A 23,514-nucleotide genomic window follows, 5' to 3' on the forward strand; every position below is an offset into this window, starting at 1 on the left:
CCTTTTAGCTAAACATAATAATTAGAAAATTTTAAGAAAAAGTTAACATATAGCTAAAAGTTTTATATTTCTTTTCAGAAAAAAAGCATATTAAGAATGTAATTTAGCTCATTTACACTCCAGTGGCCTATTTATTTAACCATATCTTGATTTTGGGTTGCAATTACTTTCATTCTTTTTTCACTATACTTTACGATTCTTTTAATATACAAGTATAAGATAATAAAAAAAAATTCTTAGAGTTGCTTGTAAAAGAGAAAGTAATTATTTGAGAGCTGCTTTGGAATTATGTATCCAAAAATCTGCACCTTATTTCTTCCTAGTGGATCAATGAGACAATATTAGTGCCACTTGTTCAAGAGATTGATTCTGTCAGCACACAGATGAGACGAATGGGTTGTCCAGAGCTACAGATAGGAGGTATGTGGCAACAGAGTCCAGTGTTGGGTTTCTGTCAGTAAATCTGCCAGGTGGAAAATTTCTTCCTGTAACGGACGGCTTAACTTCTTTTGTTACCTTGAGATGAAAAAAAAAAAATCCAAATGTCTATAATCTAGTTTGTTTGGTTTTTTTTTAATGTGACCGCTTTATCAAGATGTAATTTACCTACCATATAATTTATCCATTTAAAATGTACAGTCCAAAGTCTTGGGTTGTGCAACCATCACCAGTTGTCAGTTTTGAAACATTTCATTTCTTCGAAAGAAACCCTCCACCTTTGACCAGTCACCCGGCATTCTATACATTCCTCCTAGCCCTTTGCAAGCGCCAGTCTATTTTCTGTCTCTATAGATAGGCTTATTGTGGATATTTCATATGAATGAAATCATAGAATATAAATGTGACTTTGTGACTGGCTTCTTTCACTGAGCGTAAATGCTTTCGAGGTTTGTCCGTGTTGTAGAATTTATCATTATCTCATTTCCTTTATTGCTGAATAATATTCAGAATAGATCTACATTTTGCTTGTTCATTCATTAGTTGATTGACATTTGGGTTGTTTGCACTTTTTGGCTACTGTGAATAATACTGCTGTGAACAGTCATGTACAGGTGTTTATATGGACCTGTGTTTTCATTTCTCTTGGTATATGCCTCGGGGTAGAATTGGTATATGCTGAGCTGTATGGTAACTTTGTGTAATCTTTTGAGGCACTGCCAGACTCTTTTAAAGCGCCTAGCTGCACCATTTTATATTCCCACCAGCGTGTTTGGGGTTCCGCTTTCTCCATATTCTTGCAACACTTGTTAAATGTTTTATAGCCATCCTGTAGTAGGCATGAAATGGAATCGCATTTTGGTTTTGATTTGCATTTCCATGATGACTACTAATGTTTACTGGTTATTTGTATATCTTCTTAGAAATGTCTTTTTGGATCCTTTACCCATTTTTAAATTTGGTTGTTTGTTGAGTGGTAGATGTTTTCATTATATATTCTAGATATAAAACCAAGACTCTTAGCAGATGTTAATCACAAAGTTGTATAAAGCATAAAGACTATGTAGTAATAGTAATTCTCCGTCACCTATTTTCAATTCTCTTATCTGCTAAAGGTAAAATTTTAGGATACTGTATAAATTGCCTAAAAGATATATATTACAACTTAGTTATTAAGTAATTATATTTTCAGAATATATAAAGAATATTTTAGTCCCCAGCTCCTTCTAGAGAATACATTTCTCCTTGAAAAATGTGAAGTACTTTGGGTTGCATCCTAGCACTTCCCATTTACTTTGGGTATCTTTGTTAATCAGTCTTTATTATCTGAACTAAGAATAGAAATGTGCATCCCTTATTTATTGAATGTCCAAATGCTTCATGTGTAATTAACACAGAACTCACATTAACCTTGAAAGCTGGCTGTTATTGCCCCATCTTATGGATGAGGCTACTGAGACTCGTGATGTTGATGATCCTGACCCTATATAGGCCTAGGCTACTACTTGCCCAGTGCATACAGCAGTGATTTGAGGACAGAATTCTCTGACTGCAAAGCCAGATTGGGCACTTTCTAGGTCTTTAATTTTAATTAAAATTGATAGTGGTTATCTCAAATACTTGATTTCTATATTTTTGGAGAAAATACTGTGACTTGACTTTATACATAGTATATAGACCACATCGGCCACATAATGACGTTTCAGTCCATGACGGACCACATATGCAACAGTAGGCCCATAAGATTATGATGGAGCTAAAAAAATTCCTATTGCCCAGTGACTTGTAGCCATCCCAAGGTTGTAGCAAAAGATATTACTCACATGTTTGTGGTAACGTGTTGCAAACAAACGTATTGAACTGCCAGTCATATAAAAGTATAGCATATACAATTATGTAGAGTACATACTTGATAATGAACAACTGTGTGGCTGGTTCATCTATTTATGTACTTACTACACCATACTTTTTTTTTTTTTTGAGACAGAGTCTCACACTGTCACTAGGCGCCAGGCTGGAGTGCAGTGGCGCAATCTCGGCTCACTGCAACCTCCACCTCCCAGGTTCAGGCAATTCTCCTGCCTCAGCCTCCTGAGTAGCTGGGACTGCAGGTGTGCACCACCATGCCCAACTAATTTTTGTATTTTTTAGTAGAGATAAGGTTTCACCATGTTGGCCAGGATGGTCTTGATCTCTTGACCTCGTGATCTACCCACTTTGGCCTCCCAAAGTGCTGGGATTCCAGGCTTGAGCCACTGCACCCAGCCTACACCATAATTTTTATTGTTTAGAGTGCACTCCTACTTATAAAAAAATAATAATAATAAAGGCCAGGTGCAGTGGCTTATGCCTATAATCCCAGCACTTTGGGAAGTCCAGGTGGGAGGATCATTTGAGCTCAGGAGGTCAAGATCAGCTTGGGCAACACTGCAAGACCTACTCTACCAAAAATTAAAAAAGAAAAATTAGCCAGGCATGGTGAAGTGAGCTTGTAGTCTCAACTACTCAGGAGACTGAGGTGGGAGAATCACTTGAGCCCAGGAGATTGAGTCTGCAATGAACTATGATCATGCCACTGCACTCCAGCCTGGGCAACAGCAAGACCTTATGTCAAAAAAAAAAAAAAAATTCAACTGTAAAACAGCCTCTTCAGGACATATTCCAGAAGAAGGCAATTTAGAGGAGACGATAGCTCCATGCCTGTTACTGCTCCTGAAGACCTTCCGGTGGGACAAGACGTAAAGGTGGAAGACATTGATATTGATGATCCTGACCCTATATAGGCCTAGGCTAATATGTGTTTGTGTCTAAGTTATTTGTTTGGGTTTTATTTTTGTTTTTTGATGGAGTCACACTCCGTTGCATTCACTCCAACCTCTACCTCCTGGGATCAAGCGATTCTCCCGCCTCAGCCTCCTGAGTAGCTGGGACTACAGACATGTGCCACCATACCTAACTAATGTTTTTTTTGTATTTTTAGTAGAGACAGAGTTTCGCCATGTTGACCAGGCTGTTCTCAAACTCCTAACCTCAGGTGATCTGCCCGCCTCAGCCTCCTGAAGTGCTGAGATTACAGGCATGAGCCACCGCACCCGGCTGTGTCTTAGTTTTTAACAAAAAAGATTTAAAAAAACAAAAATAATTTAAAAGTAAAAACTAAAAAAAAAAAAAGAAAAGCTTATGGAATAAACATACAAAGAAAGTGTTTTTGTATAGCTGGCCAATGTGTTTGTGCTTTAAGTTGTTTTTACAAAAGAGTCTAAAAGTTTTTTAAAAAAAGTAAAAGTAAAGTAAAAAAGTTACAGTAAACTAAGGTTAATTTTTTATTGAAGAAAGAAAATTTTTAAAACTAAATTTAGCCTAAGTGTACAAAGTTTATAGTCTTCAGTAGTACACAGTAATGTCCTAGGGCTTCACATTCATACACTGCTCATTGACTCACTCACCCACTCAACCAGAGCAACTGCCAGTCCTGCCAGCTTCATTTGTAGGTTATTGGTCATATGGTTTTGTTACCTGCTCCCCACAACCTTTTTCCATTTTGTTAAATGGTCTCCAGCAATTTTTTTTCTTTTTTTAACTAACCTGTCTCACAGTAATCTCCAGCATTATTTTTATAGCTAGGTTGTATTTCTTTTTTATATATACAGTGTTTAACCAATTTCTAAATTCAAGGGTTTTTTTTTTACTGTTACTATTAATGCTACAGTGAATATCCTTTTACCAAATCTTTGTGTACATTTGTAATTATTTATTGAGAATAATTTCTTAGAGTTGGGTGTCAATAGGTATGAATATTTTACTATTTTTGTTGTTGTTTTCGAGACAGAGTCTCACTCTTTTGCCCACGAGGGAATACAGTGGTGCTATCACAGCTCACTACAGCCTCAGTCTCCTGGGCACAAGAGATCCTTCAACCTCAGCCCCCTCCAAGTAGCTAGGACTACAGGCACACACCACCACGCGTGCCTGATTTTTTTTGTATTTTTGTAGAGACAGGGTTCCCAGGCTGATCTTGAACTCCTGAGCTCAAGCAGTCCCTCCATGTTGGCCTTCCAGAGTGCTAGGATTACAGGCATGAGCCTGTGCACCTGGACATATTTTAAGGTTTTTTATGCACATTTCTCTTCAAAAAGCTTATGCCAGTTTATACTCTAGCAACCATGACACATATAAGAATGCTTTTCCTTACATTGGATATTGCTAGGAAGGTTGGATATTTTGAAATTTTTAATTGGTTTTTAAATTTCTATGGATAGTTACCTTGCAGGATATGATAAGAGAAAGAGAAATCACTACCAAAAAAAGCTTCCGCTTTCCTGGCATAATTGGCAACTTCTAATTCAACTTACTTTGAAAATGATTATGTCTCCTTTTATACATGTCCTGTAAAAATTTTCTGTATATTAGTTGTTCATAGATTTGCCAGATTGATTTGGCTGCTTCTCTGGGGAAGGGGAGGGATGTTGTATGTGTAAATCTGGCTACCTTGCCAGATTAGTTGTAGGTAAAGTAGATTGTGCAAATTAAAATGAACTATTATTGCTTTCTTTCATTTATTCCTTCAACATTGAGTGCCTAATCTGTGCTGGGTATTAATACTATTCTAGGCATTGGGAGATACAGCAGTGAGCAAAATGGCGAAAGTCCCTGCACTCATTAAGCTTTCATTCTAGTAGATGAGACAGATAATAAAAGAGATAAAGTACATTGGGCCAGGCACGATGGCTCACACCTGTAATCTCAAACACTTTGGGAGTCTAGGGTTGGTAGATTTCTTGAGCCCAGGAGTTTAAGACCACCCTAGGCAGTATAGTGAGACCTTGTCTCTACTAAATTTAAAAAAAGGAAAAAAGTCAACCAGGCATGGTGGCACATGCCTGTAGTCACGGGAGGCTGAGATGGGAGGATTGCTTGAGCCCAGGAGATTGAGGCTGCAGTGAGTGGTGTTTGCACCACTATACTCCAGCCTGGGTGACAGAGCAAGACACTGTCTCAAAAAAAAAAAAAGAAAGAAAGAAAGTACATTGGACAGTGGTTAGTGCTAAGGAGAACAAAAGCCCCAGGAGGGTTTTGTTATTCATGTTTAGAGAGGAGGGGTGAAATTTGAGGTGGGGTGGTCAGGGCAGGCATCATTGGCTTACATAAAGACCTGAAGGCAGTGACGAACCAACTATATGAACACATGACAAGCGCATTTTAAGTTCTTTTGGAAACACATTTAGAATAATCTGTGTTCTCTGTTTTATTTTAACAGAGGCTAGTATTACTAGCTTGAAACAAGCTGCCCTGGTTAAAGCTCCTCTCATTCCGACTTTGAACACAATCGTTCAATATCTAGATCTTACACCGAATCAGGAATACTTGTTTGAAAGGATCAAAGGTAATTATTGATTTGAAGAGGAAAAAATACGAGCTTTTTTACTACACTGGAATTTTATCAATAAACATTAACAAGAAAAAACTGTTTTAATTAAAAGTATAATTTGTGTCTTATAAATACATATCTAATTATGGCTTAATGGTTTTATTTTGTGTAGGAAGCTTAAATATGAGCTAAGTGGTCTCCAGTGAATATTTTACTCATTCCTACTTTTAGACTCATAAGAATGGGTGCCACTATGACATTCTTTCTAATTCCAGTATGCTGAGCCTTATTTCTCTTAATTCTTATAATTCCTGTCTAATAAGTTGCTTCCTTATATATCTGTTATATTCTTATATTTAGTGGGAGATATGAGCTTCTGAGATACTGACTCAAGAATCAGGAAGTGTAGCCTCTCTGTCACCCCACACACCCTTTATGCCTCTCTACTCACAGAGCAGTTCAAAAGTTAGGATTTTTGAAAATTGGGATAAACTTTTTAAAAGGTTCTCATCACTAAGACAAGTTTTAGAAAGTATTCAAATTTATCATAAATCTTAATTTGAAAGTTATAATGTTCTCTCTTTCCCCTAAGGTTAGATCAGGGTTCAGAAATAAACATTTTGCATGACTTTTAAAAACATTTTATATAAGGAGAATTTCAAACATACACAAAACTAGACAAAATAGTGTACATACTCATCTTGTACACATCAGCCAGCCCCCACAATCACTAGTCCCTGGGTAGCCCCTGCCCTATCCATACCCCATCCACTTTCTTCCTATATTATTTGAAGCAAACCCTACATGTCATTATTAGTTCATCTGTAAATATTTTCTTGTATATCACTAAAAGATAAGCCTCCTGCAACCCCCTGTTTTTGAGACAGAGTCTTGCTATGTTGCCTAGGCTGGTCTCCAACTCCTAGGCTCAAGCAATCCTCCCACTTCAGCCTCCCAAAGTGCTGGGGATTATAAACATGAGCCACCATGCCCAGCTGAGCCTTTAGAAAACTAATAGAACCATACATAACCACGATACAATTATCATTCTTAATAATTTTTTTTTTTTTTTAACGGGCTCTTGGGCTCTCTCTGTCACCCAGGCTGGAGTGCAGTAGTGGCACTAGTGCAGGAGTGTATAGCTCCCTGCAGCCTTGAACTCCTGGCTATGGCAGTCCTCTCTCAGCCTCCCAAAGTGCTGAGATTACAGGAGTGAACCACTATGTTGCCTGGCCCTAGTATTCTTTATGTTATGAGATATTAAGTCTATTCAAATTTCCATCTATGTCATAAATTACATAATTTTTGGCAATGTTTGTTTGAATCGTAATTCAAGTATTGTAATACATTGCAATTGGTTATTTAAGTTTATTTTGAGCTACATCCTTCCCATCCACCTTTTTTTTTTCCCTTTGCAATTTATTTGTCAGAAGAACTGGATTGTGTTTGTCTTGTAGAGTTTCCCATAGTATGGGTTTTGCTGAATGCATCCCTGTGGTGTAGTTTTACATAACCCCTTCTCTTTTCTATAGATTCATGTTTGAGTTTTTTGACAAGATTGCCTTGTAGATAGCAGGGTATTTGTACATCAAAAAAAAAGTGTCTGTGTGTGGACACATATATACAAAGTATATAAAGGTATTATATCAAATACACAAAAAAGTTTAAAAGAATACAATGAACACTGTCCTCTTCTTGGATAGTTAACAACATTTTGCCATATTTGATTCTTTCTCTCTCTATATATATATACATAGACACACACACACACTTTTTTTTTTGCTGTACCATTTGAAAGTACACTGCAGACATCTTTACTTTTTAGCATGCATTCTCCTACAAGTAACAACATTCTCCTACATAGCCATGATACAATTACCATACCTTAAAAAATAATAATTTTCTGATATCGAATGTATTGTCCATATTCAAATTTTCCCTACCCATCGACTTCTTTTGAGAACTCTGAATAGTAGTCAGATAAATCCAGAATCCCACATTTTGGACTCTCATTTCTTCATGGTGATGTTTATCTTTTTTATATCTTGTATTTCTTTAGGTTGGGTGTTTTGATCAAATTTTTAAGATGATTTGCTTCCCTTATTATATTCCCTTAGCCTTTTATTTTTTTTTCTGTTTTGCATACTCTTAGCTTTTAAAAATTTCACCTTGTTGCCACAGAACTTTCTCAGGGAGGTTGTATGAGTTCATTTCGATGGAACAGAGGTGGTGACTTCAAAGGACGAAAATGGGATACAGACCTGCCCACCGATTCTGCTGTAAGCCCCTAGATTCATTCATTTTATTTATTTACTATTGATTGATTTGACTGACACAGGGTCTCACTCTGTCACCCAGGCTGTAGTGCGGTGGTGCATTCACGACTCACTGCAGCTTTGATCTCCCGGGGCTCAAGTGTTCCTACCAGCTAGCCTCCCAAGTAGCTGGGACTAGACCTGCGCCACCACACCCAGGTAATTTTTTTGTATTTTTTGTAGAGATAGGGGTCTCACTTTTTTGCCCAGGCTGGTCTCAGAGTCCTAGGTTCAAGTGATCCCCTGCCTCAGCTTCCCAAAGGGCTTGGGTTACAGACATGAGCTCCTGTTCCTGACCCTTAGATTTATTTCTGTATTTTTTTATTTTTATGTTTTCAGTTTAATGTTTTTGTTACTGGATTTTTGTGTTTTTGTTTGCCTATTATAAGTATTAAAAATAATTTAGGGCCAGACGCGGTGGCTCACACCTATAATCCCAGCACTTTGGGAGGCTGAGGCAGGCAGATCACGAGGTTAAGAGATCAAGAGATCGAGACCATCCTGGCCAACACAGTGAAACCCCATTTCTACTAAAAAATACAAAAATTAGCTGGGCGTGGTTGCATGCACCTGTAGTCCCAGCTACTTGGGAGGCTGAGGCGGGAGAATTGCTTGAACTCGGGAGGCAGAGGTTGCAGTGAGCTGAGATCGCGCCACTGGCGACACAGCGAGACTCTGTCTCAAAAGCTTTAGAAAATAAGGTATTTATAATAGTATCAGCATGTTCACCCAACCACTGTTAATATTTTGTGTATTTTTTACCTTTACTGGTTGCTACTATTTTTTAGTGTTTTTATCATAGTTGTAATTCTTTTATATGTAAAATTATATATTCTTTTTTTCCACTTCTGCAATATTTAGGGTTGTTTTTCTACAGCCTCCTCCCGCCTAGATTTTTTTTTTCATTATTATACACTGTCATTTAACTATTCTCTATAGTGGACCTGAAAGTTTGAGAAACTTGTGGTAGAGAGGGATTTTTCACATATTTTTTGATCTTAAGTAACGTGGTATGCAATAGTGTGATGCACGTTGCTTTCTTTCTGGGGATTATCACTTTAACAGAGACTCCTAGAATTATATTTAGGAGACCAAAGAACATAAATGTTTTTATGTGCTTACGAGTTTTTCAAAATTATATTCCCTTGTTTTTATATAGTGCCTGTTAGGGGTGAAAATTAAGTTTTAAATGTTGAGATTCAAGTTGAGAATTGAATGTACTTTATCTTGGTTTTGCTATTAACTGTATTGTTATGAATGGTTCACTTAGCAGAAAACTGATAATGCCCTCCTTTTTTGGGGTTGCTATGGAAAAGTGAAAATGAAGATCAAATATGTAGGGAATGGGAGTCTGGTGTTTAAGCCCCACCCTCCACCCCCACCCCCACCAGATAATGGTAACTTTGTAGGCCGGAGTATTTAAACTTTTTCAATTTGAAAAGGAAACCTTCCCATCAAAATACAGACTGATTTGATGGCAAATATATTTTTGTATTTTAAATTTTGAGTATTTTATTTGAATTAAGCCTAGCTTTATGTCTTAAATACACTGAATTTCTTTCTTTCTTTTTTTTTTTTTGAGACGGAGTTTTGCTCTTGTTACCCAGGCTGGAGTGCAATGGCGCAATCTTGGCTCACCGCAACCTCCGCCTCCTGGGTTCAGGCAATTCTCCTGCCTCAGTCTCCTGAGTAGCTGGGATTATAGGCATGCGCCACCGTGCCCAGCTAATTTTTTGTATTTTTAGTAGAGTCAGGGTTTCACCATGTTGACCAGGATGGTCTCGATCTCTTGACCTCGTGATCCACCCGCCTTGGCCTCCCAAAGTGCTGGGATTACAGGCGTGAGCCACCGCGCCCAGCCTACACGGAATTTCTTTATCATTTAAGAGAGGAATTTGTGAATTCCTTATCTTTATAGGAAATAATACTTTCAATTAAAAGACTAGGTGTACTACCTGAATTAGGTGTTTTTATCTTTTTATTCTACAGATTTTAACTTGTAAATCTAACCCATTTGACAGCATTTTTTTTTTAATTTTAAAGCACGGTGGTTTGTATGACAGCATTTTTATAATTCACTCTTTAGAGAAAAATTTTTTAATTGGAATTTTTATAAATATAGATGTTTGTAAAGAGCTACATCCATGCTAGATTTTCATGCTGACTTAAGAAAAAAATTATTTCTTCATCCTCAGATCATCATGCATGTATTTTGCACCTACCTTGATTCCAGATTACCTCCACATCCTAAGTATCCCGACGGAAAAACTTTTACTTCTCAGCACTTTGTTCAGACACCAAATAAGCCAGGTATAAACCTCTCCTAAAAGAATGTGTTGAGATTTTCACACAAAATATCTCTGGGGGTTTGGTTTTTTAATGCAGCGTATTTCCTTCCTTTATAGATGTCACGAATGAGAATGTTTTTTGCATTTATCAGAGTGCCATCAACCCTCCCCATTATGAGCTGATCTACCAGCGTCATGTATACAACCTGCCAAAGGTATTTCTATGTAGGGAAGGTGCTGTTACAGAATGTCTGGGGTGATTTGCTTTGACAGTGTTTTTAAAATTATAATCTCGTGTTAACAGAAGTAGTAAATGTTTTAAATTAGGGGAACTGTGTTTCATACATATATATTTCTGACTGTAAAAGTAATATGTGCTCAATTTGGGAAAGTATAAAGAAAAAGAAGGAAAATCACTCATTCCATTACCTGAGGCAGCTGTTGTTGATTTTTTGATTGGTGTATTTTTTTTTTTTTTTTTTTTGAGACGGAGTTTCACTCTTGTTACCCAGGCTGGAGTGCAATGGCATGATCTCGGCTCACCACAACCTCCGCCTCCTGGATTCAGGCAATTCTCCTGCCTCAGCCTCCTGTGTAGCTGGGATTACAGGCATGCGCCACCATGCCCAGCTAATTTTTTGTATTTTTAGTAGAGACGGGGTTTCATCATGTTGACCAGGATGGTCTCGATCTCTTGACCTCATGATCCACCCGCCTCAGCCTCCCAAAGTGCTGGGATTACAGGCGTGAGCCGCCGCACCCGGCTGGTGTATTGCCTTTTGGTAAATTTCATTTTGGTCTTACCTCTTTTTTTTTAGAGGCAGAGTCTAGCTCTGTCACCCAGGCTGGAGTGCAAGGGCACGATCATAGCTCATTGTAGCCTTGAATTTACGGGCTCAAGAAGCCCTTCCACCTCAGCCTCACAAGTAGCTAGGACTACAAGCATGCAATAGTAAACCTGGCTAATTTATTTATTTTTGGTAGAGACAGAGTCTCTACAAAAAGTGTTGCTCAGACTGGTCATGTACCCTTGGCCTTAAGCAGTCCTCCCACCTCAGCCTCCAAAAGTGCTGAGATTACAGGCGTGAGCCACTGCACCTGGCCCTTTCTTTGTATTTCTTATAGGCGAAAATTAATAGTTTTATATCCTGCTTTTAAATATTAGCTTTATAACATAATTTTCCATATTAGTAAAAATCATCATAAAAAATTTTTTGTTGTTGTTTTGTTTTTTGAGACAGTTTCACTCATGTCGCCCAGGCTGGAGTGCAGTGGCGCATTCTCAGCTCACTGCAACTCTGACTCCTGGGTTCAAGCAAGTCTCCTGCCTCAGCCTCCCCAGTAACTGGGATTATAGGCACCCACCACCATACCCAGCTAGTTTTTGGTGTTTTATTTTGTTTTTTTGAGACAGAGTCTTACTCTGTCACCCAGGCTAGAGTGCGGGATCGCAATCTTGGTTCACTACAACCTCCACCTCCCTGGTTCAAGCGATTCTCCTGCCTCAGCCTCCCAAGTAGCTGGGATTACAGGCACCTGCCACCATGCCTGGCTAATTTTTTGTATTTTAGTAGAGACAGGGTTGCACTGTTTTGCGCTGGTCTGGAACTCCTGAGCTTAGGCGACCCACCTGCTTCGGCCTCCAAAGTGTTAGGATTACAGGCGTGAGCCACTGCGCCTGGCTGTTTTTGTACTTTTATTATAGATGGGGTTTTACCACATTGGCCAGGGTGGCCTCGAACTCTTAACCTCAGGTGATCTGCCCACCTTGGCCTCCAAAGTGCTGGGATTACAGGCATGACCCAGCACACCCAGCCTAAAAATACTTATTAATGGCTACAAAAAAAACTTCACTAGCATAATGTATTCAACCATTTCTCTTCTATTGTACCTTTTGGGTATTTCTAATTTTTTAGTTTATAAATCCTGCTTATAAATGTATCTTCATGGATATAGCTATCTGCCTTTCTTTAGCCCAGAGCTCTAACAGTGGAATTCTAGGTCAAAATATTTTTAGAACTTTAAAAATAATATATTACCAAATTACTTTATAATAAAGGTTATTGTATCAATTTATACTTTCACTGATGTGTTTTACTTCTTTTTTTGAGGTAAGTCTTGCTGTGTTGCCTAGGCTGGTGTCAGATTCCTGGGTTCAAGCAATCCTCCTGCCTCAGCCTCTTGAGTAGCTAAGATTATAGGCACATGCAGGTTTTTTAGTCTTAATTGCAAGTATCAGTCTGTTGAAAACCTTTGCAGTTATTTTTGTTACAAGCATCTTTACTGAAAAATTTTACGTTGGCTATAATGATAAACTGTGTTATCAGATTCTCAGAAAAATATATTAATTTCATTTCTTTTAAGTTTAATATTTTAACTTTGTGTGTAAATATTTTGGGCTTTTGAAGTTCTTGTGAATATCCATGCCAATCTTTTTTTATTTTTTAACCACTATCTTTTTTCCTTTTTCTTACGTATAAACGCTGTCTTTTAAAAATCATACATTCTCTCAGATTCTTGAGTTAAAAACACATTAAATCAGAGTAAGTGGGGAAAATTAATCAGTAAATTGAAAATCTAAAGTAAGAGCTGTTTTTACAGACTAAAAATTACATAGTTTGATTTTAGAGCTAGCAAAATGCTGCCTTGTATTCCCTTGCAGGTAAAACAAATTTATATTTCGGCCCGGTGCGGTGGCTCATGCCTTGTAATCCTAGGATTTTGGGAGGCCAAGGTGGGCAGATCATGAGGTCAGGAATTCAAGACCACCCCGGCCAACATGGTGAAACCCCATCTCTACTAAAAATACAAAAATTAGCCGAATGTGCTGGTGGACACCTGCAATCCCAGCTACTCAGAAGGCTGAGGCAGAAGAATCGCTTGAACCCAGGAGTTGGAGGTTGCAGTGAGCCAAGACGACGCCATTGCACTCCAGCCTGGGCGACAGAGCGAGACTCCGTCTCAATAAATAAAAAATAAATTTATATTTAATATGTTATTTATATGCTAAGGTATACTCTGATGTATTTTAAAGTATGACTGAAAGGTTTTTTCATCCCAACACTTGTTTATGCCATTAATTTTAAGGATAAAGCATTTTTTGTGTGTGGTGTACAGAGGCACCAACCTCAGAATAGCTCTCCACGCTGTTTCATGCCTTAGTAATATTTTTCCCCATGTGTGAAACACACCCCCCAGTCCCAGTTTGTTACCTTTCTGCTTATCTTTCAGATTGCAACTTAAAAATCTTTCCCTCGGCCGGGCGTGGTGGCTCAAGCCTGTAATCCCAGCACTTTGGGAGGCCAAGGCGGGTGGATCACGAGGTCGAGAGATCGAGACCATCCTGGTCAACATGGTGAAACCCCGTCTCTATTAATACAAAAAAATTAGCTGGGCACGGTGGCGCGTGCCTGTAGTCCCAGCTACTCAGGAGGCTGAGGCAGGAGAATTGCCTGAACCCAGGAGGCGGAGGTTGCGGTGAGCCGAGATCGCGCCATTGCACTCCAGCCTGGGTAACAAGAGCGAGACTCCGTCTCAAAAAAAAAAAAAAAAAAAAAAAAAAAAAAAAAAAAAAAAAATCTTTCCCTCAGGGAGGCATTCTGTCCCTAACCACCCTAAATCAGATACTGTATCTTCATGTGTTCCTGTGGCACCTACACCTCCTCTCATAGCATTCCTTATACTTTGTTGTAATTCTTAGTTTACTGTCTGCCTTTCCTATCAGGCCTTATGTCCTTGATTACATGTATCCTTTCTGTCTTACTCACTGCAGTATTCCCACTTCCTAGCACAAAGCATAGGCATTTTGTTTAATAAATAAATGAAAGTCTGAATTATGTGGAAGTCTGAGTTAGTATGCTATGACTTGATAAGATGCGCATTTACCTACCAGATTGAATCTTTTTGATTTGATTTAAATCTTGGTTTTGTTTTTTTTTTTGTCTTTGTTCCAGGGCAGAAATAATATGTTTCATACATTGTTGATGTTTCTCTACATCATAAAAACCAAAGAGTCAGGAATGCTTGGGTAGGTCTTTATGCTTTAAAAACAAGGAGTTATTTACTGGTTTTCTTCCTATTTTAAGATTCTACAGAAGGCAGCAGCATGTAACAGAAAATTTATGGATTGAACAATAGATGATGACTTCAGCCCTGTCACAAACTAGCTCTGCTATTTTGGGCAAGTCCATTAACTAACTCTTCAGAACCCATTGGTAAAAGGCAAATGAATGACGTCATTAGCATTATCGTTGTGTTCCCTGGAGGAATAACTCAGAGATAGATAAAAATTAGACTCTTATCATTTTAAAAAGTTTTTTAAAATCTGGAGTCTGTTTCTTTCAAGCCATTTCATTTCATACACAAAGCATTCTGCAAAGTGTTTACACTTCCAGAGAGACTAAGCCAGTACCCATTCCATAATATCATTAACTGGAATGGAAAAGCAGTCAGTTGAAGTCATTTACATACTTGGTAGCAAAGCTCACATATTGCAAGAAATTCAAAATTTTTGTATTGTCATTTTGATGATTACAAATTTTAATGTATCAAGTGACATTTTGATGATTACAAATTTTAGTGTATCAAGTGACTTATATCAAGACCCCAGCTAAAGCTATGGATATGTGTAGTGCCTGATCCGGGAGTTGGAAAACCTGGCTTCTGGGTCCAGCTCTGCCATAATAAGTAACCTTAGGCTAGCAAAAAAAAAGTGGGGGGATAGGCTTGGAGCAGAAGGGATTGTAGTCATTTGCCCTTCTAATATGCATGCCTCTTTTAAGTTTTAGATAGCATCCTGCTTGTAATTTAGAGTTTACACATGTCCTAGAACTGTGCTGTCCAGCCCAGTAGCCACCAGCCCCATGTGGCACTGAGCACGTGAAATATGACTAGTCCAAATTGAGGTGCACTAAAGTGTAAAATGTGTAATAGATCTCAAAGACATGGCCCCTGAAAAGTAAGATTACTCCTTAATAACTGCATATATTTGTTACATATTGAAATACTAGTTTGGATATATTTAGTTAAGTGGAATATATTCTTAATTTCATCTGTTTCTTTTTACTTTATTAGATATCTACTAGAAAATTTAAAATTATTTATGTGGCTTGCATTTGTGGTTCATATCATATTGTATTTTTATTGGACAGCACTGCTCTAGAGAAAGCAAAGCTCCTGTCTTCAAATAGATGCAAAGATTAAAACAGACATGAACAGAAATTTGTAAACAAATAGGAACATTTATTAGCTTTTTTTTTTTTTTTTTTTTTTTGAGATGGGATCTCATTCTGTCACCCAGGCTGGAGTACAGTGGTGCTATCTGAGCTCACTGCAACCTCCACCTCCCAAGTAGCTGACTAAGTAGGGCCCTCCCAAGTAGGGACTACAGGTGCCCACCACGATGCCTGGCTAATGTTTGTCTTTTTGGTAGAGATGGGTTTCACCATGTTGGCCAGGCTGGTCTCAAACTCCCGACCTCAGGTGATCCACCTGCCTGGCCTCCCAAAGTGCTGGAATTATAGGCGTGAGCCACCATGCCTGGCTATTTGCATCTTTTATCATATATTTTTTAATGTAGGAAAGATTAGGAAACTCACTTTTGTGAGGCATCTAAACTAACAGGGTTTTTTATTTTTAAATTATGAAAATAATGCATACTCAGTAGAGAAGTATTTAAATAACACAGCAGTGTATAAACTAGAACTAATTTCTAATTATGTGTAGAGACAGCGTCTCACTGTATTGCCCAGGCTGTGATCCACCTGCGTTGGCCTCCTAAAGTGCTGGGGTTACAAGCATATTCCACTCCACCTGGCTTTCTTTTTATTTCTTTTGCTTAAAAATGTATTGTATAGGGGCCGGGCGCAGTGGCTCAAGCCTGTAATCCCAGCACTTTGGGAGGCCGAGGCGGGTGGATCACGAGGTCAAGAGATCGAGACCATCCTGGTCAACATGGTGAAACCCCGTCTCTACTAATACAAAGAATTAGCTGGGCACGGTGGCGCGTGCCTGTAATCCCAGCTACTCAGGAGGCTGAGGCAGGAGAATTGCCTGAACCCAGGAGGCGGAGGTTGCAGTGAGCCGAGATCGCGCCATTGCACTCCAGCCTGGGTATCAAGAGCGAAACTCCGTCTCAAAAAAAAAAAAAAAAAAAAAATGTATTGTATACAAACATAGTACTTTATGATCTAATTTTTAGTCCTATGGTATATCTCAAGATGTTCTCCCATGTCAAATTTTCCCTAAAGTTTCTAGGAATGTTTGGTTATAAATATACTTACACATATATATTAGATGGAATTTGATATAACTATGTTGTTAATACAGATCAAGTGTTCTTTCTCTGAAATTCTTGGAACCAGGAGTGTTTCGGATTTGATTTTCTTAGATTTTTGGAATATTTGCAATAATTACTGGTTGAGCATCCCTAATCTAAAAATCCAGAATGCTCCAGTGAGCATTTCCTTTGAGCGTCATGTTGTCACTCAAAAAGTTTTGGGTTTTGAAGCATTTAGGATTTTCAGATTACAGGTGCTCAACCTGTATGATATAAATAATTAAGTTTTGGTTTTAATTGAAAATATATCTTTTCCTCTGTTGATCCAAATTGATATTTTGATGCATAAATGGTTTGTCTTGATAGCATGAGGTTCGAGTGCCATATATGGTCTATATGCATTAAAATGAAAAAATGCTTTAGTGGAGCAGCACTTTTTCATTTACTGAAATGTAATGAAATTTACTGAAAGGCCAAAAGAAATTGATACAATTTTTAAAATGCTTATTGTCTCTTAATGAGCAACGTATATGTGGAAAATCAAGCATTTTAGACTAAAACTAGTAAATGTTTTTAAACTCGGGGGAAAACTTGGAAATTATTAACCTTTCAAACATGAATAATTTTTTGAATACATTCTAAAACAAATGGTTAAAAACTTTCCTGTAACTTAAGGAAAATAAGTGAGTGGCTCAAATATAGTCCATTTGGATTCATGACCATAAAGTCACAGATTGATCCAAATACATTATCAATTTAATGCCAGATATTTGTGCAGTAACTGGAATCAGATGAAGGTTCTACTTGCAAAAGAAAACAAAATCGAGACAGAATTGACTGCACAGTGACTTAAATGTTGTGTTCAGGAGAAGACACTGTAAAGTTTAAAGGAAAATAACAAACTGAAACAAAGCATTAGTCTGCAATAATATGAGCAGTAGTAATTGGGTTTTCAAATATAACAAACCCAAGCTAATATTTGTTATACATAAAGAACATATATGATTTTATTAGAAAAATGGACAAAGACATGAAAGGTTTCTTCATAAAGTGTGCAAACAGCTCCTAACACAAAAAGATGCTTAGACTCATGCACAAACAAGTCAAAAAATTTTTTTTCTATCCAGTTGGTATTTATCATTTGTAGTGTTGGTGAGGGTGTGAAGAAGTGGAAAACTGATAGAAATTACATGTTTTGAAGAGCATTTTAGGCAACTTTTTACCAAAGTTAGTACATTCTCATGATTTTAAAAGTCACATAGGGCTAAAAGTTCATGACAAGAATGAGCAATTCCCTGTATTCCTCAAGTCTGCTTCCCAAAGTAGACTGTATTCCCCCGTGGCTTTTTCTTCTGTTATTACTCTCATAGTTTCTAATAATAGAGGTATACAGCTCTCTTGATTCTTGAGTTTCAGACATTGTCTGTTGATTTTTTTATTTTGTTAGGTGAGTAATTTCTTTCTCTTATAGCCCTCTTCTCATTCCCTCAGACTTTGAATAGAGTCATATTATTCTCTGGAAGAGAAGTGTATGTATTTTTGTTGTTATCTGCAGTATGGTTTAGTTTAAGACGTATTAATAATCCACATAAGCAAACTCACTAAAGTATCCCCAGTAGTTAATTACTAATTGAAGTCAAGTCAATACTGTTCTCTGAGAGGCTGGCATCTCCATATCTTCCATCTTTAAATGTAATTGATACTTTTACTTCAGTCTTGCTTATAAAAATTGTTCTGTTAGCTATTACCTGGTGTAATAGTTCTTGTTTACTGAAAAACTAATTTTCAACACTCCATAAATATATTTATTATAAATTTGGGTTTTAAGCATAGTTAGGAAAGTAATTACTATTACTAGAATTCACCTGTTAAACTATGGATAACATAATTCATTGCAGAATCACATTAAATATCAATTAAACATGTATTACTCATAAAGATTTTTGTTATTAATAAAATGCTTAAATACTTGGCAAGCAATTCTAATGAAACTTTGTTTTATCTTTATAGGAGAGTTAATCTTGGTCTATCTGGCGTGAATATATTGTGGATCTTTGGCGAGTAGCAAGTCATATATTTAATTCCAGACATTTGGACTTTTATTTCACTGAACCAGAAGTTGAAACTAAACATCTCTGAGTCACTGCCTCTCCTGAAATAAAATACACATGTCTGTATGTTACAGAGTCTTGAAATTTAATGAAAAATGTAGCTATTATGAAATGTCATTTTAAAAATATGTCCTGTAGCTTCTATATCAAGAGACGTTACCTTTAATTTTTTATCTTTTTCAGGAATTTCAGTTGACTGCAAAACTGCAACCGGTCAGATTTTTATTGACTCAAAACAGTGCAATTCCCCTTAATGAAATAGATTTTTAGTCCTTTTTTCATTATAACCCCCAAATGAGAATCATCTACCTGATTCTTCTACCACAAAAAACATTTTTCAGTCTTTTTTTTTTTTCTCTCTTTCTTTTTTTGAGACAGGGTCTCTGTTGTCCAGACTGGAATGCAGTGGCACGATCTCAGCTCACTTCAACTTCTTCCTCCCAGGCTCAAGTGATTCTCCCGCCTCAGCCTCCCAAGTAGTAGGGATTACAGGCACACACCATCACGCCCAGCTAATTTTTGTGTTTTTAGTAGAGACAGGGTTTTACCGTGTTGACCAGGCTGGTCTCGAACTCCTGACCTCAGGTGATCCACCCACCTCAGCCTCCTAAAGTGCTGGGATTATAGGCGTGAGCCACTGTGCCCGGTCTCAAGTCATTTTATTTAATAGTATAAGTACTTAGAAAATAAGAAAATTGCTGACTTGTTGTTTTTTATGTTTCTTCAGTGTTCTGCAAGTTAGCCCAAAGCCCATATTCCAAGAAATGAGATTAACTCCTACGTAATGTAAAAAAGTGTATGTATATTTTAAAATACTATTAAGGAGGTATGTATATTTTAAATACTATTTAAAAAGTCAGCACGTGGATTAAATGTAGCTGGTAGAATTAATTTGGATTTTAGTTAAGAGTCTGAGGATATCAAGACAACTGTTTATCACTTTGGTTTTTAGCAAATCAGTTTTACTATTCCATAATACCATGTTACTAAAGAGTTCTTTTTTTAAGATCACAGTGATATCCTATCTGTTTACATTTTTTTCATATGTTCAAAATATCTGGAGGGTGAGAAGTTACCAACTTTGTATGTTTTGTTTGACTCGCCATCTTTATTTTCTATATGTATATATAGTAGCTGGCAACTGCATATATTTTCTTGATTAACATATTAGAGACTGCTTCCATCATCTATGTCAGCCTGGAAACAGCTGAAACTAGCCTTTTCTGAAGAACTGTATATCAGTATTATATGTGCATCCCATTTGTCTTACCTTCAGATTTTGAATACAGTCATATTACTCTCTGGAAGAGAAGTGTAAGTATTTTTTTGTTGTTGTTGTCTGCAGTATGGTTTAGTGTAAGATGTATTAATAATACACATATGCAAACTCACTGAAGTATCCCCAGCAATTAGTAAATTCCTAATTCAATTCAGTACAGTTCTCTTTGTAAATTCTGTCTTTTAAAAAGTTGTTTGTGTTTTTAAAAGTTGATATCCAAAGGAAACTCATTTAAGTGGTTTTGGTGTATGTTAAACATTTATTTGCTGTGATATTCTAGAATAAAATATCAAACATGTTAAATGTATGAACATGTTTAAATTTGCTATTTCAAAAGTTAATGAAGATGCCTTGGAATAACAGTTGTTACACTGTTGAACTATACAGTTGCATATACTTAAAAGCACTAGGGAGAAAAAATTTAATGCATAAGACAAAAGGTCTTTTTTTCTTTATAGGACTTAGATAGCTTTTAGTCTCAAAATTCAAAGCTATAATATTTTATTTTCAAAGTGACTATTAAAAAATACTGTCTACAGTAAATATATACATAGGGATACACACTTAAAAAGATGTTTTGTTTGCATACTATTAATAAGTCTAGTGTGGATTACTGTACTCTGGGTAGCTTTCCTATATTAACTTTTCTTCCCAAATATTTGAGCCAGTTCGTACTTAAATATAGCTTTTATTAAAAATACTTCGGTGGATTCATTTGAATTCACCCCTCAGGAAGACAGTGCACTGCAAATAAGGCCATTTTTTTAGTCCTTGTGTTAAAATGAATAAATGTCTACTAATATTCTCTGATCAGATGTTATTTACAGGATATATGTCACAAGTTTTTCTTTGATTGCTTGACTTCTTTTGGGATCAGATTCACTAATCTTCCAGATTACATTCACTTCATCATTTTCTTTGTCTATAAATATCATCCTTAAGCCAGATTTCTTTTAGAAGCATATTAGGTGTTTATAATTTAGTTTCTACTGAGACATATGAATGTTATGTTGTGTGGCTTTCTCAAACGAAAATATACTTGACGCTGATATTTTAACAGTAAAAAACGCAGCATGCGGGGTGGCTTAAGTAATGTATTAAATGTATTTATATTTTAAAATATTATTAAAGGAGGTTTGACAGTATTGACATTTAAAAAGTCAGCACTTGGATTAAATGTAGCTGGTAGAATTCATTTGGATTTTAGTTAAGAGTCTGAGGACATCAAGAACACTGTTTATCAGTTTTGTAATAGAAATGCACACGTTCCTCAAAGGTCAGTCTTTTGGTCCTCTGATTCACTGTATATGCTTTTCCTTAGCGATCTCATTCATTCTGCTTCATTTATCACCTCTCTGCCTTTGATTCCCAAATTCATCACCAAGCACAATGTCTCTCCTGAGCTGTAGCGTTAATTTCCATCTACCTGTCAAACATTGGATATTCTGCAACTCCATGTCTGGAACTGGGTTCACATCTGCTCAGATCAGCTTCTTCCTCATACATCCCTGTTCTGTTCATTGTACTACCAGTTGCCAACACTCGAAATTCTGGTGTCATCCTTAATTCCTGGAGCTCCCTGGGTCCCAGTCCAATCAGGCAGCAAACCCCATCCATTCTTTCTTAACAATGTCTCTTGAAGCTGTACCTTTCCATTTCTGCCACCACTATGCTCATTTACACCCTTATCAATCCACACAGGACTACTGCGACAGCCTAATTAATCTCACAGCCTTCTAATTGTTGCCATGCTTCCAGATTTTCCAGTTCATACTGCACATTCTCTTCAAATTCATCTTCCTAAAACACCTGTTTGATCATTTCATCCCCTGATAAATTCCTTAGCCTGACATTTAAAGCCCTACACAATCTGGCCCCAACCTGGCCTCGTGCACCTAAACCCTTGGCTCTAGCCGGTGCAGGCTGTTCACTGCTTGCTTGGTTCTCTCTATGCTACCTCCTGCCCATCCTGATCACTCTCTGGGGATGCTCCCTCCCAATCTACTGTCTTCCTCTGCATTGAGACTTCACTCTAATTAAACCTGCTATTTGGAGCTAGTCCTGACCACTCCAGATGGCAGTCATTTCTCCTCGTGAGTGATTAGATCTATGCCCCTCCTCTGGCACTCAGCAGCTACATGAATGGACTCAGAAGTGCCTTTGAGTCGAACAGTAGGTCCTCATATTGTCTCATCCTTGCACTAGAACTGAGTTTCTTACTAGTCTGAGCTGTGCCACTGTTCAAGTGTACTTGTCAATGGCTAAAACTACTTTTTGGGAAAGCCTCAAGTTCATCTCCAAAGGACACCTTTTGATCCCTGCAAGCATACTGGCTTTCCTTTTGTGGCTAGACCTAAGAAGGAGGAAGCACTCCTGGGCCTGGACAGCTGCAGCAGGGAAACTGCTTGAAAAGTAAAGGTGTTAGGAAAATGATGTAACTCATTCCAGTGCTTCTGGAGGTCTTCCTTAGTAAGCTGGGGGTGAGGGCACCGCACTTATGTGCAGGACCACAACATTGCCCTAAATGCTACAGGGACCACTGGGGGGCGGGAGGCAGGAAGGGCTAGCTGGCCTGTCTGTCCTGGGTGGCTTTAGTCACAGCTGTCCCTGGATGTGGTGAGGTCAAAAGTCTTCAAGGATAAGCAGCACACAGCTGGGCTCTCTGGCAGGAAGGCTTCAGGGAAGGACCCGTTTGGGGCTCTCTCTGCCCAGTTAGAATGAGGGTTTTGTACAATCAGCACCTACACCTCTTGGACCCAGACGGCATTACCATATCTCACTGGGTATACCAGTAGCTTTCTGCTGGGTGTGCAAGATTGTTAGGCATTAGCTCTGAGCCACATCATAATTTGATCCCTGGATGTTCATCAATAATAACATTTTCCCACTGAATGAACTGCATTGACCTGGGATGGGACAGGTTATGGATTCTACAGAGGGCGGCACCTCAGTCGGAGTTAGGAAGGAGAGTCTTAACAGGTGGATGGGTGTGGAGAACAGCACTGCAGCCCTGCCTCAGACAGTGGCAACCCTGAGGATATTTCTTAGCAAACTTGTATGCAGACAGTCCCAGGCACTACTGTGGATGAGATTTGTATGTAAATCCTTTTCTGCCTCAAACCAAAATGAGTATTTCAAAATCAGTCTGCTTAGAAAAGCCACTGGCCTCAATGCATTGTCATTAATTGGGAGGGGACAACTAGTCTTTCACATTTATTTATTTAATTTTTGTTTTTTTTGAGACAGAGTCTTGCTCTATCACCCAGGATGGAGTGCAGTGGCGTGATCTCAGCTCACTGCAACCTCTGTCTCCTGGGTTCAAGTGATTCTCATGCCTCCCAAGTAGTTGGGATTACAGATGCCTGCTACCACACCCAGCTAATTTTGTGTTTTTTTAGTAGAGATGGGGTTTCACCATGTTGGCCAGGCTGGTCTCGA

The 23,514-nt window shown here is 37.9% G+C and overlaps 1 protein-coding gene across 4 annotated transcripts in view; it reads left to right on the plus strand.

Annotated features, from left to right (window-relative positions):
• Positions 1-20,383, plus strand: part of TMEM209 (transmembrane protein 209) — a 40,393-nt gene extending 20,010 nt beyond the window's left edge. For 3 of the 4 annotated variants that reach the window (XM_021673702.2, XM_021673705.2, XM_021673710.2), the window contains 7 exons: positions 324-420; positions 5,696-5,821; positions 7,988-8,085; positions 10,317-10,431; positions 10,527-10,624; positions 14,363-14,436; positions 18,697-20,383. In XM_021673702.2, coding sequence (XP_021529377.1) covers positions 324-420; positions 5,696-5,821; positions 7,988-8,085; positions 10,317-10,431; positions 10,527-10,624; positions 14,363-14,436; positions 18,697-18,751 — 663 coding nt within the window. In that variant the 3' untranslated portion in view covers positions 18,752-20,383. The remainder of the gene's footprint in view (positions 1-323; positions 421-5,695; positions 5,822-7,987; positions 8,086-10,316; positions 10,432-10,526; positions 10,625-14,362; positions 14,437-18,696) is intronic. The other variant, XM_021673707.2, reaches the window with a different exon arrangement.
• The last annotated feature ends 3,131 nt before the right edge of the window (positions 20,384-23,514 follow it).

This window comes from Aotus nancymaae, unplaced genomic scaffold, assembly GCF_030222135.1.
Source record: "Aotus nancymaae isolate 86718 unplaced genomic scaffold, 86718_ANA_hifiasm-v0.15.2.pri h1tg000002l, whole genome shotgun sequence".
Classification (NCBI taxonomy): Eukaryota; Metazoa; Chordata; class Mammalia; order Primates; family Aotidae; genus Aotus; species Aotus nancymaae.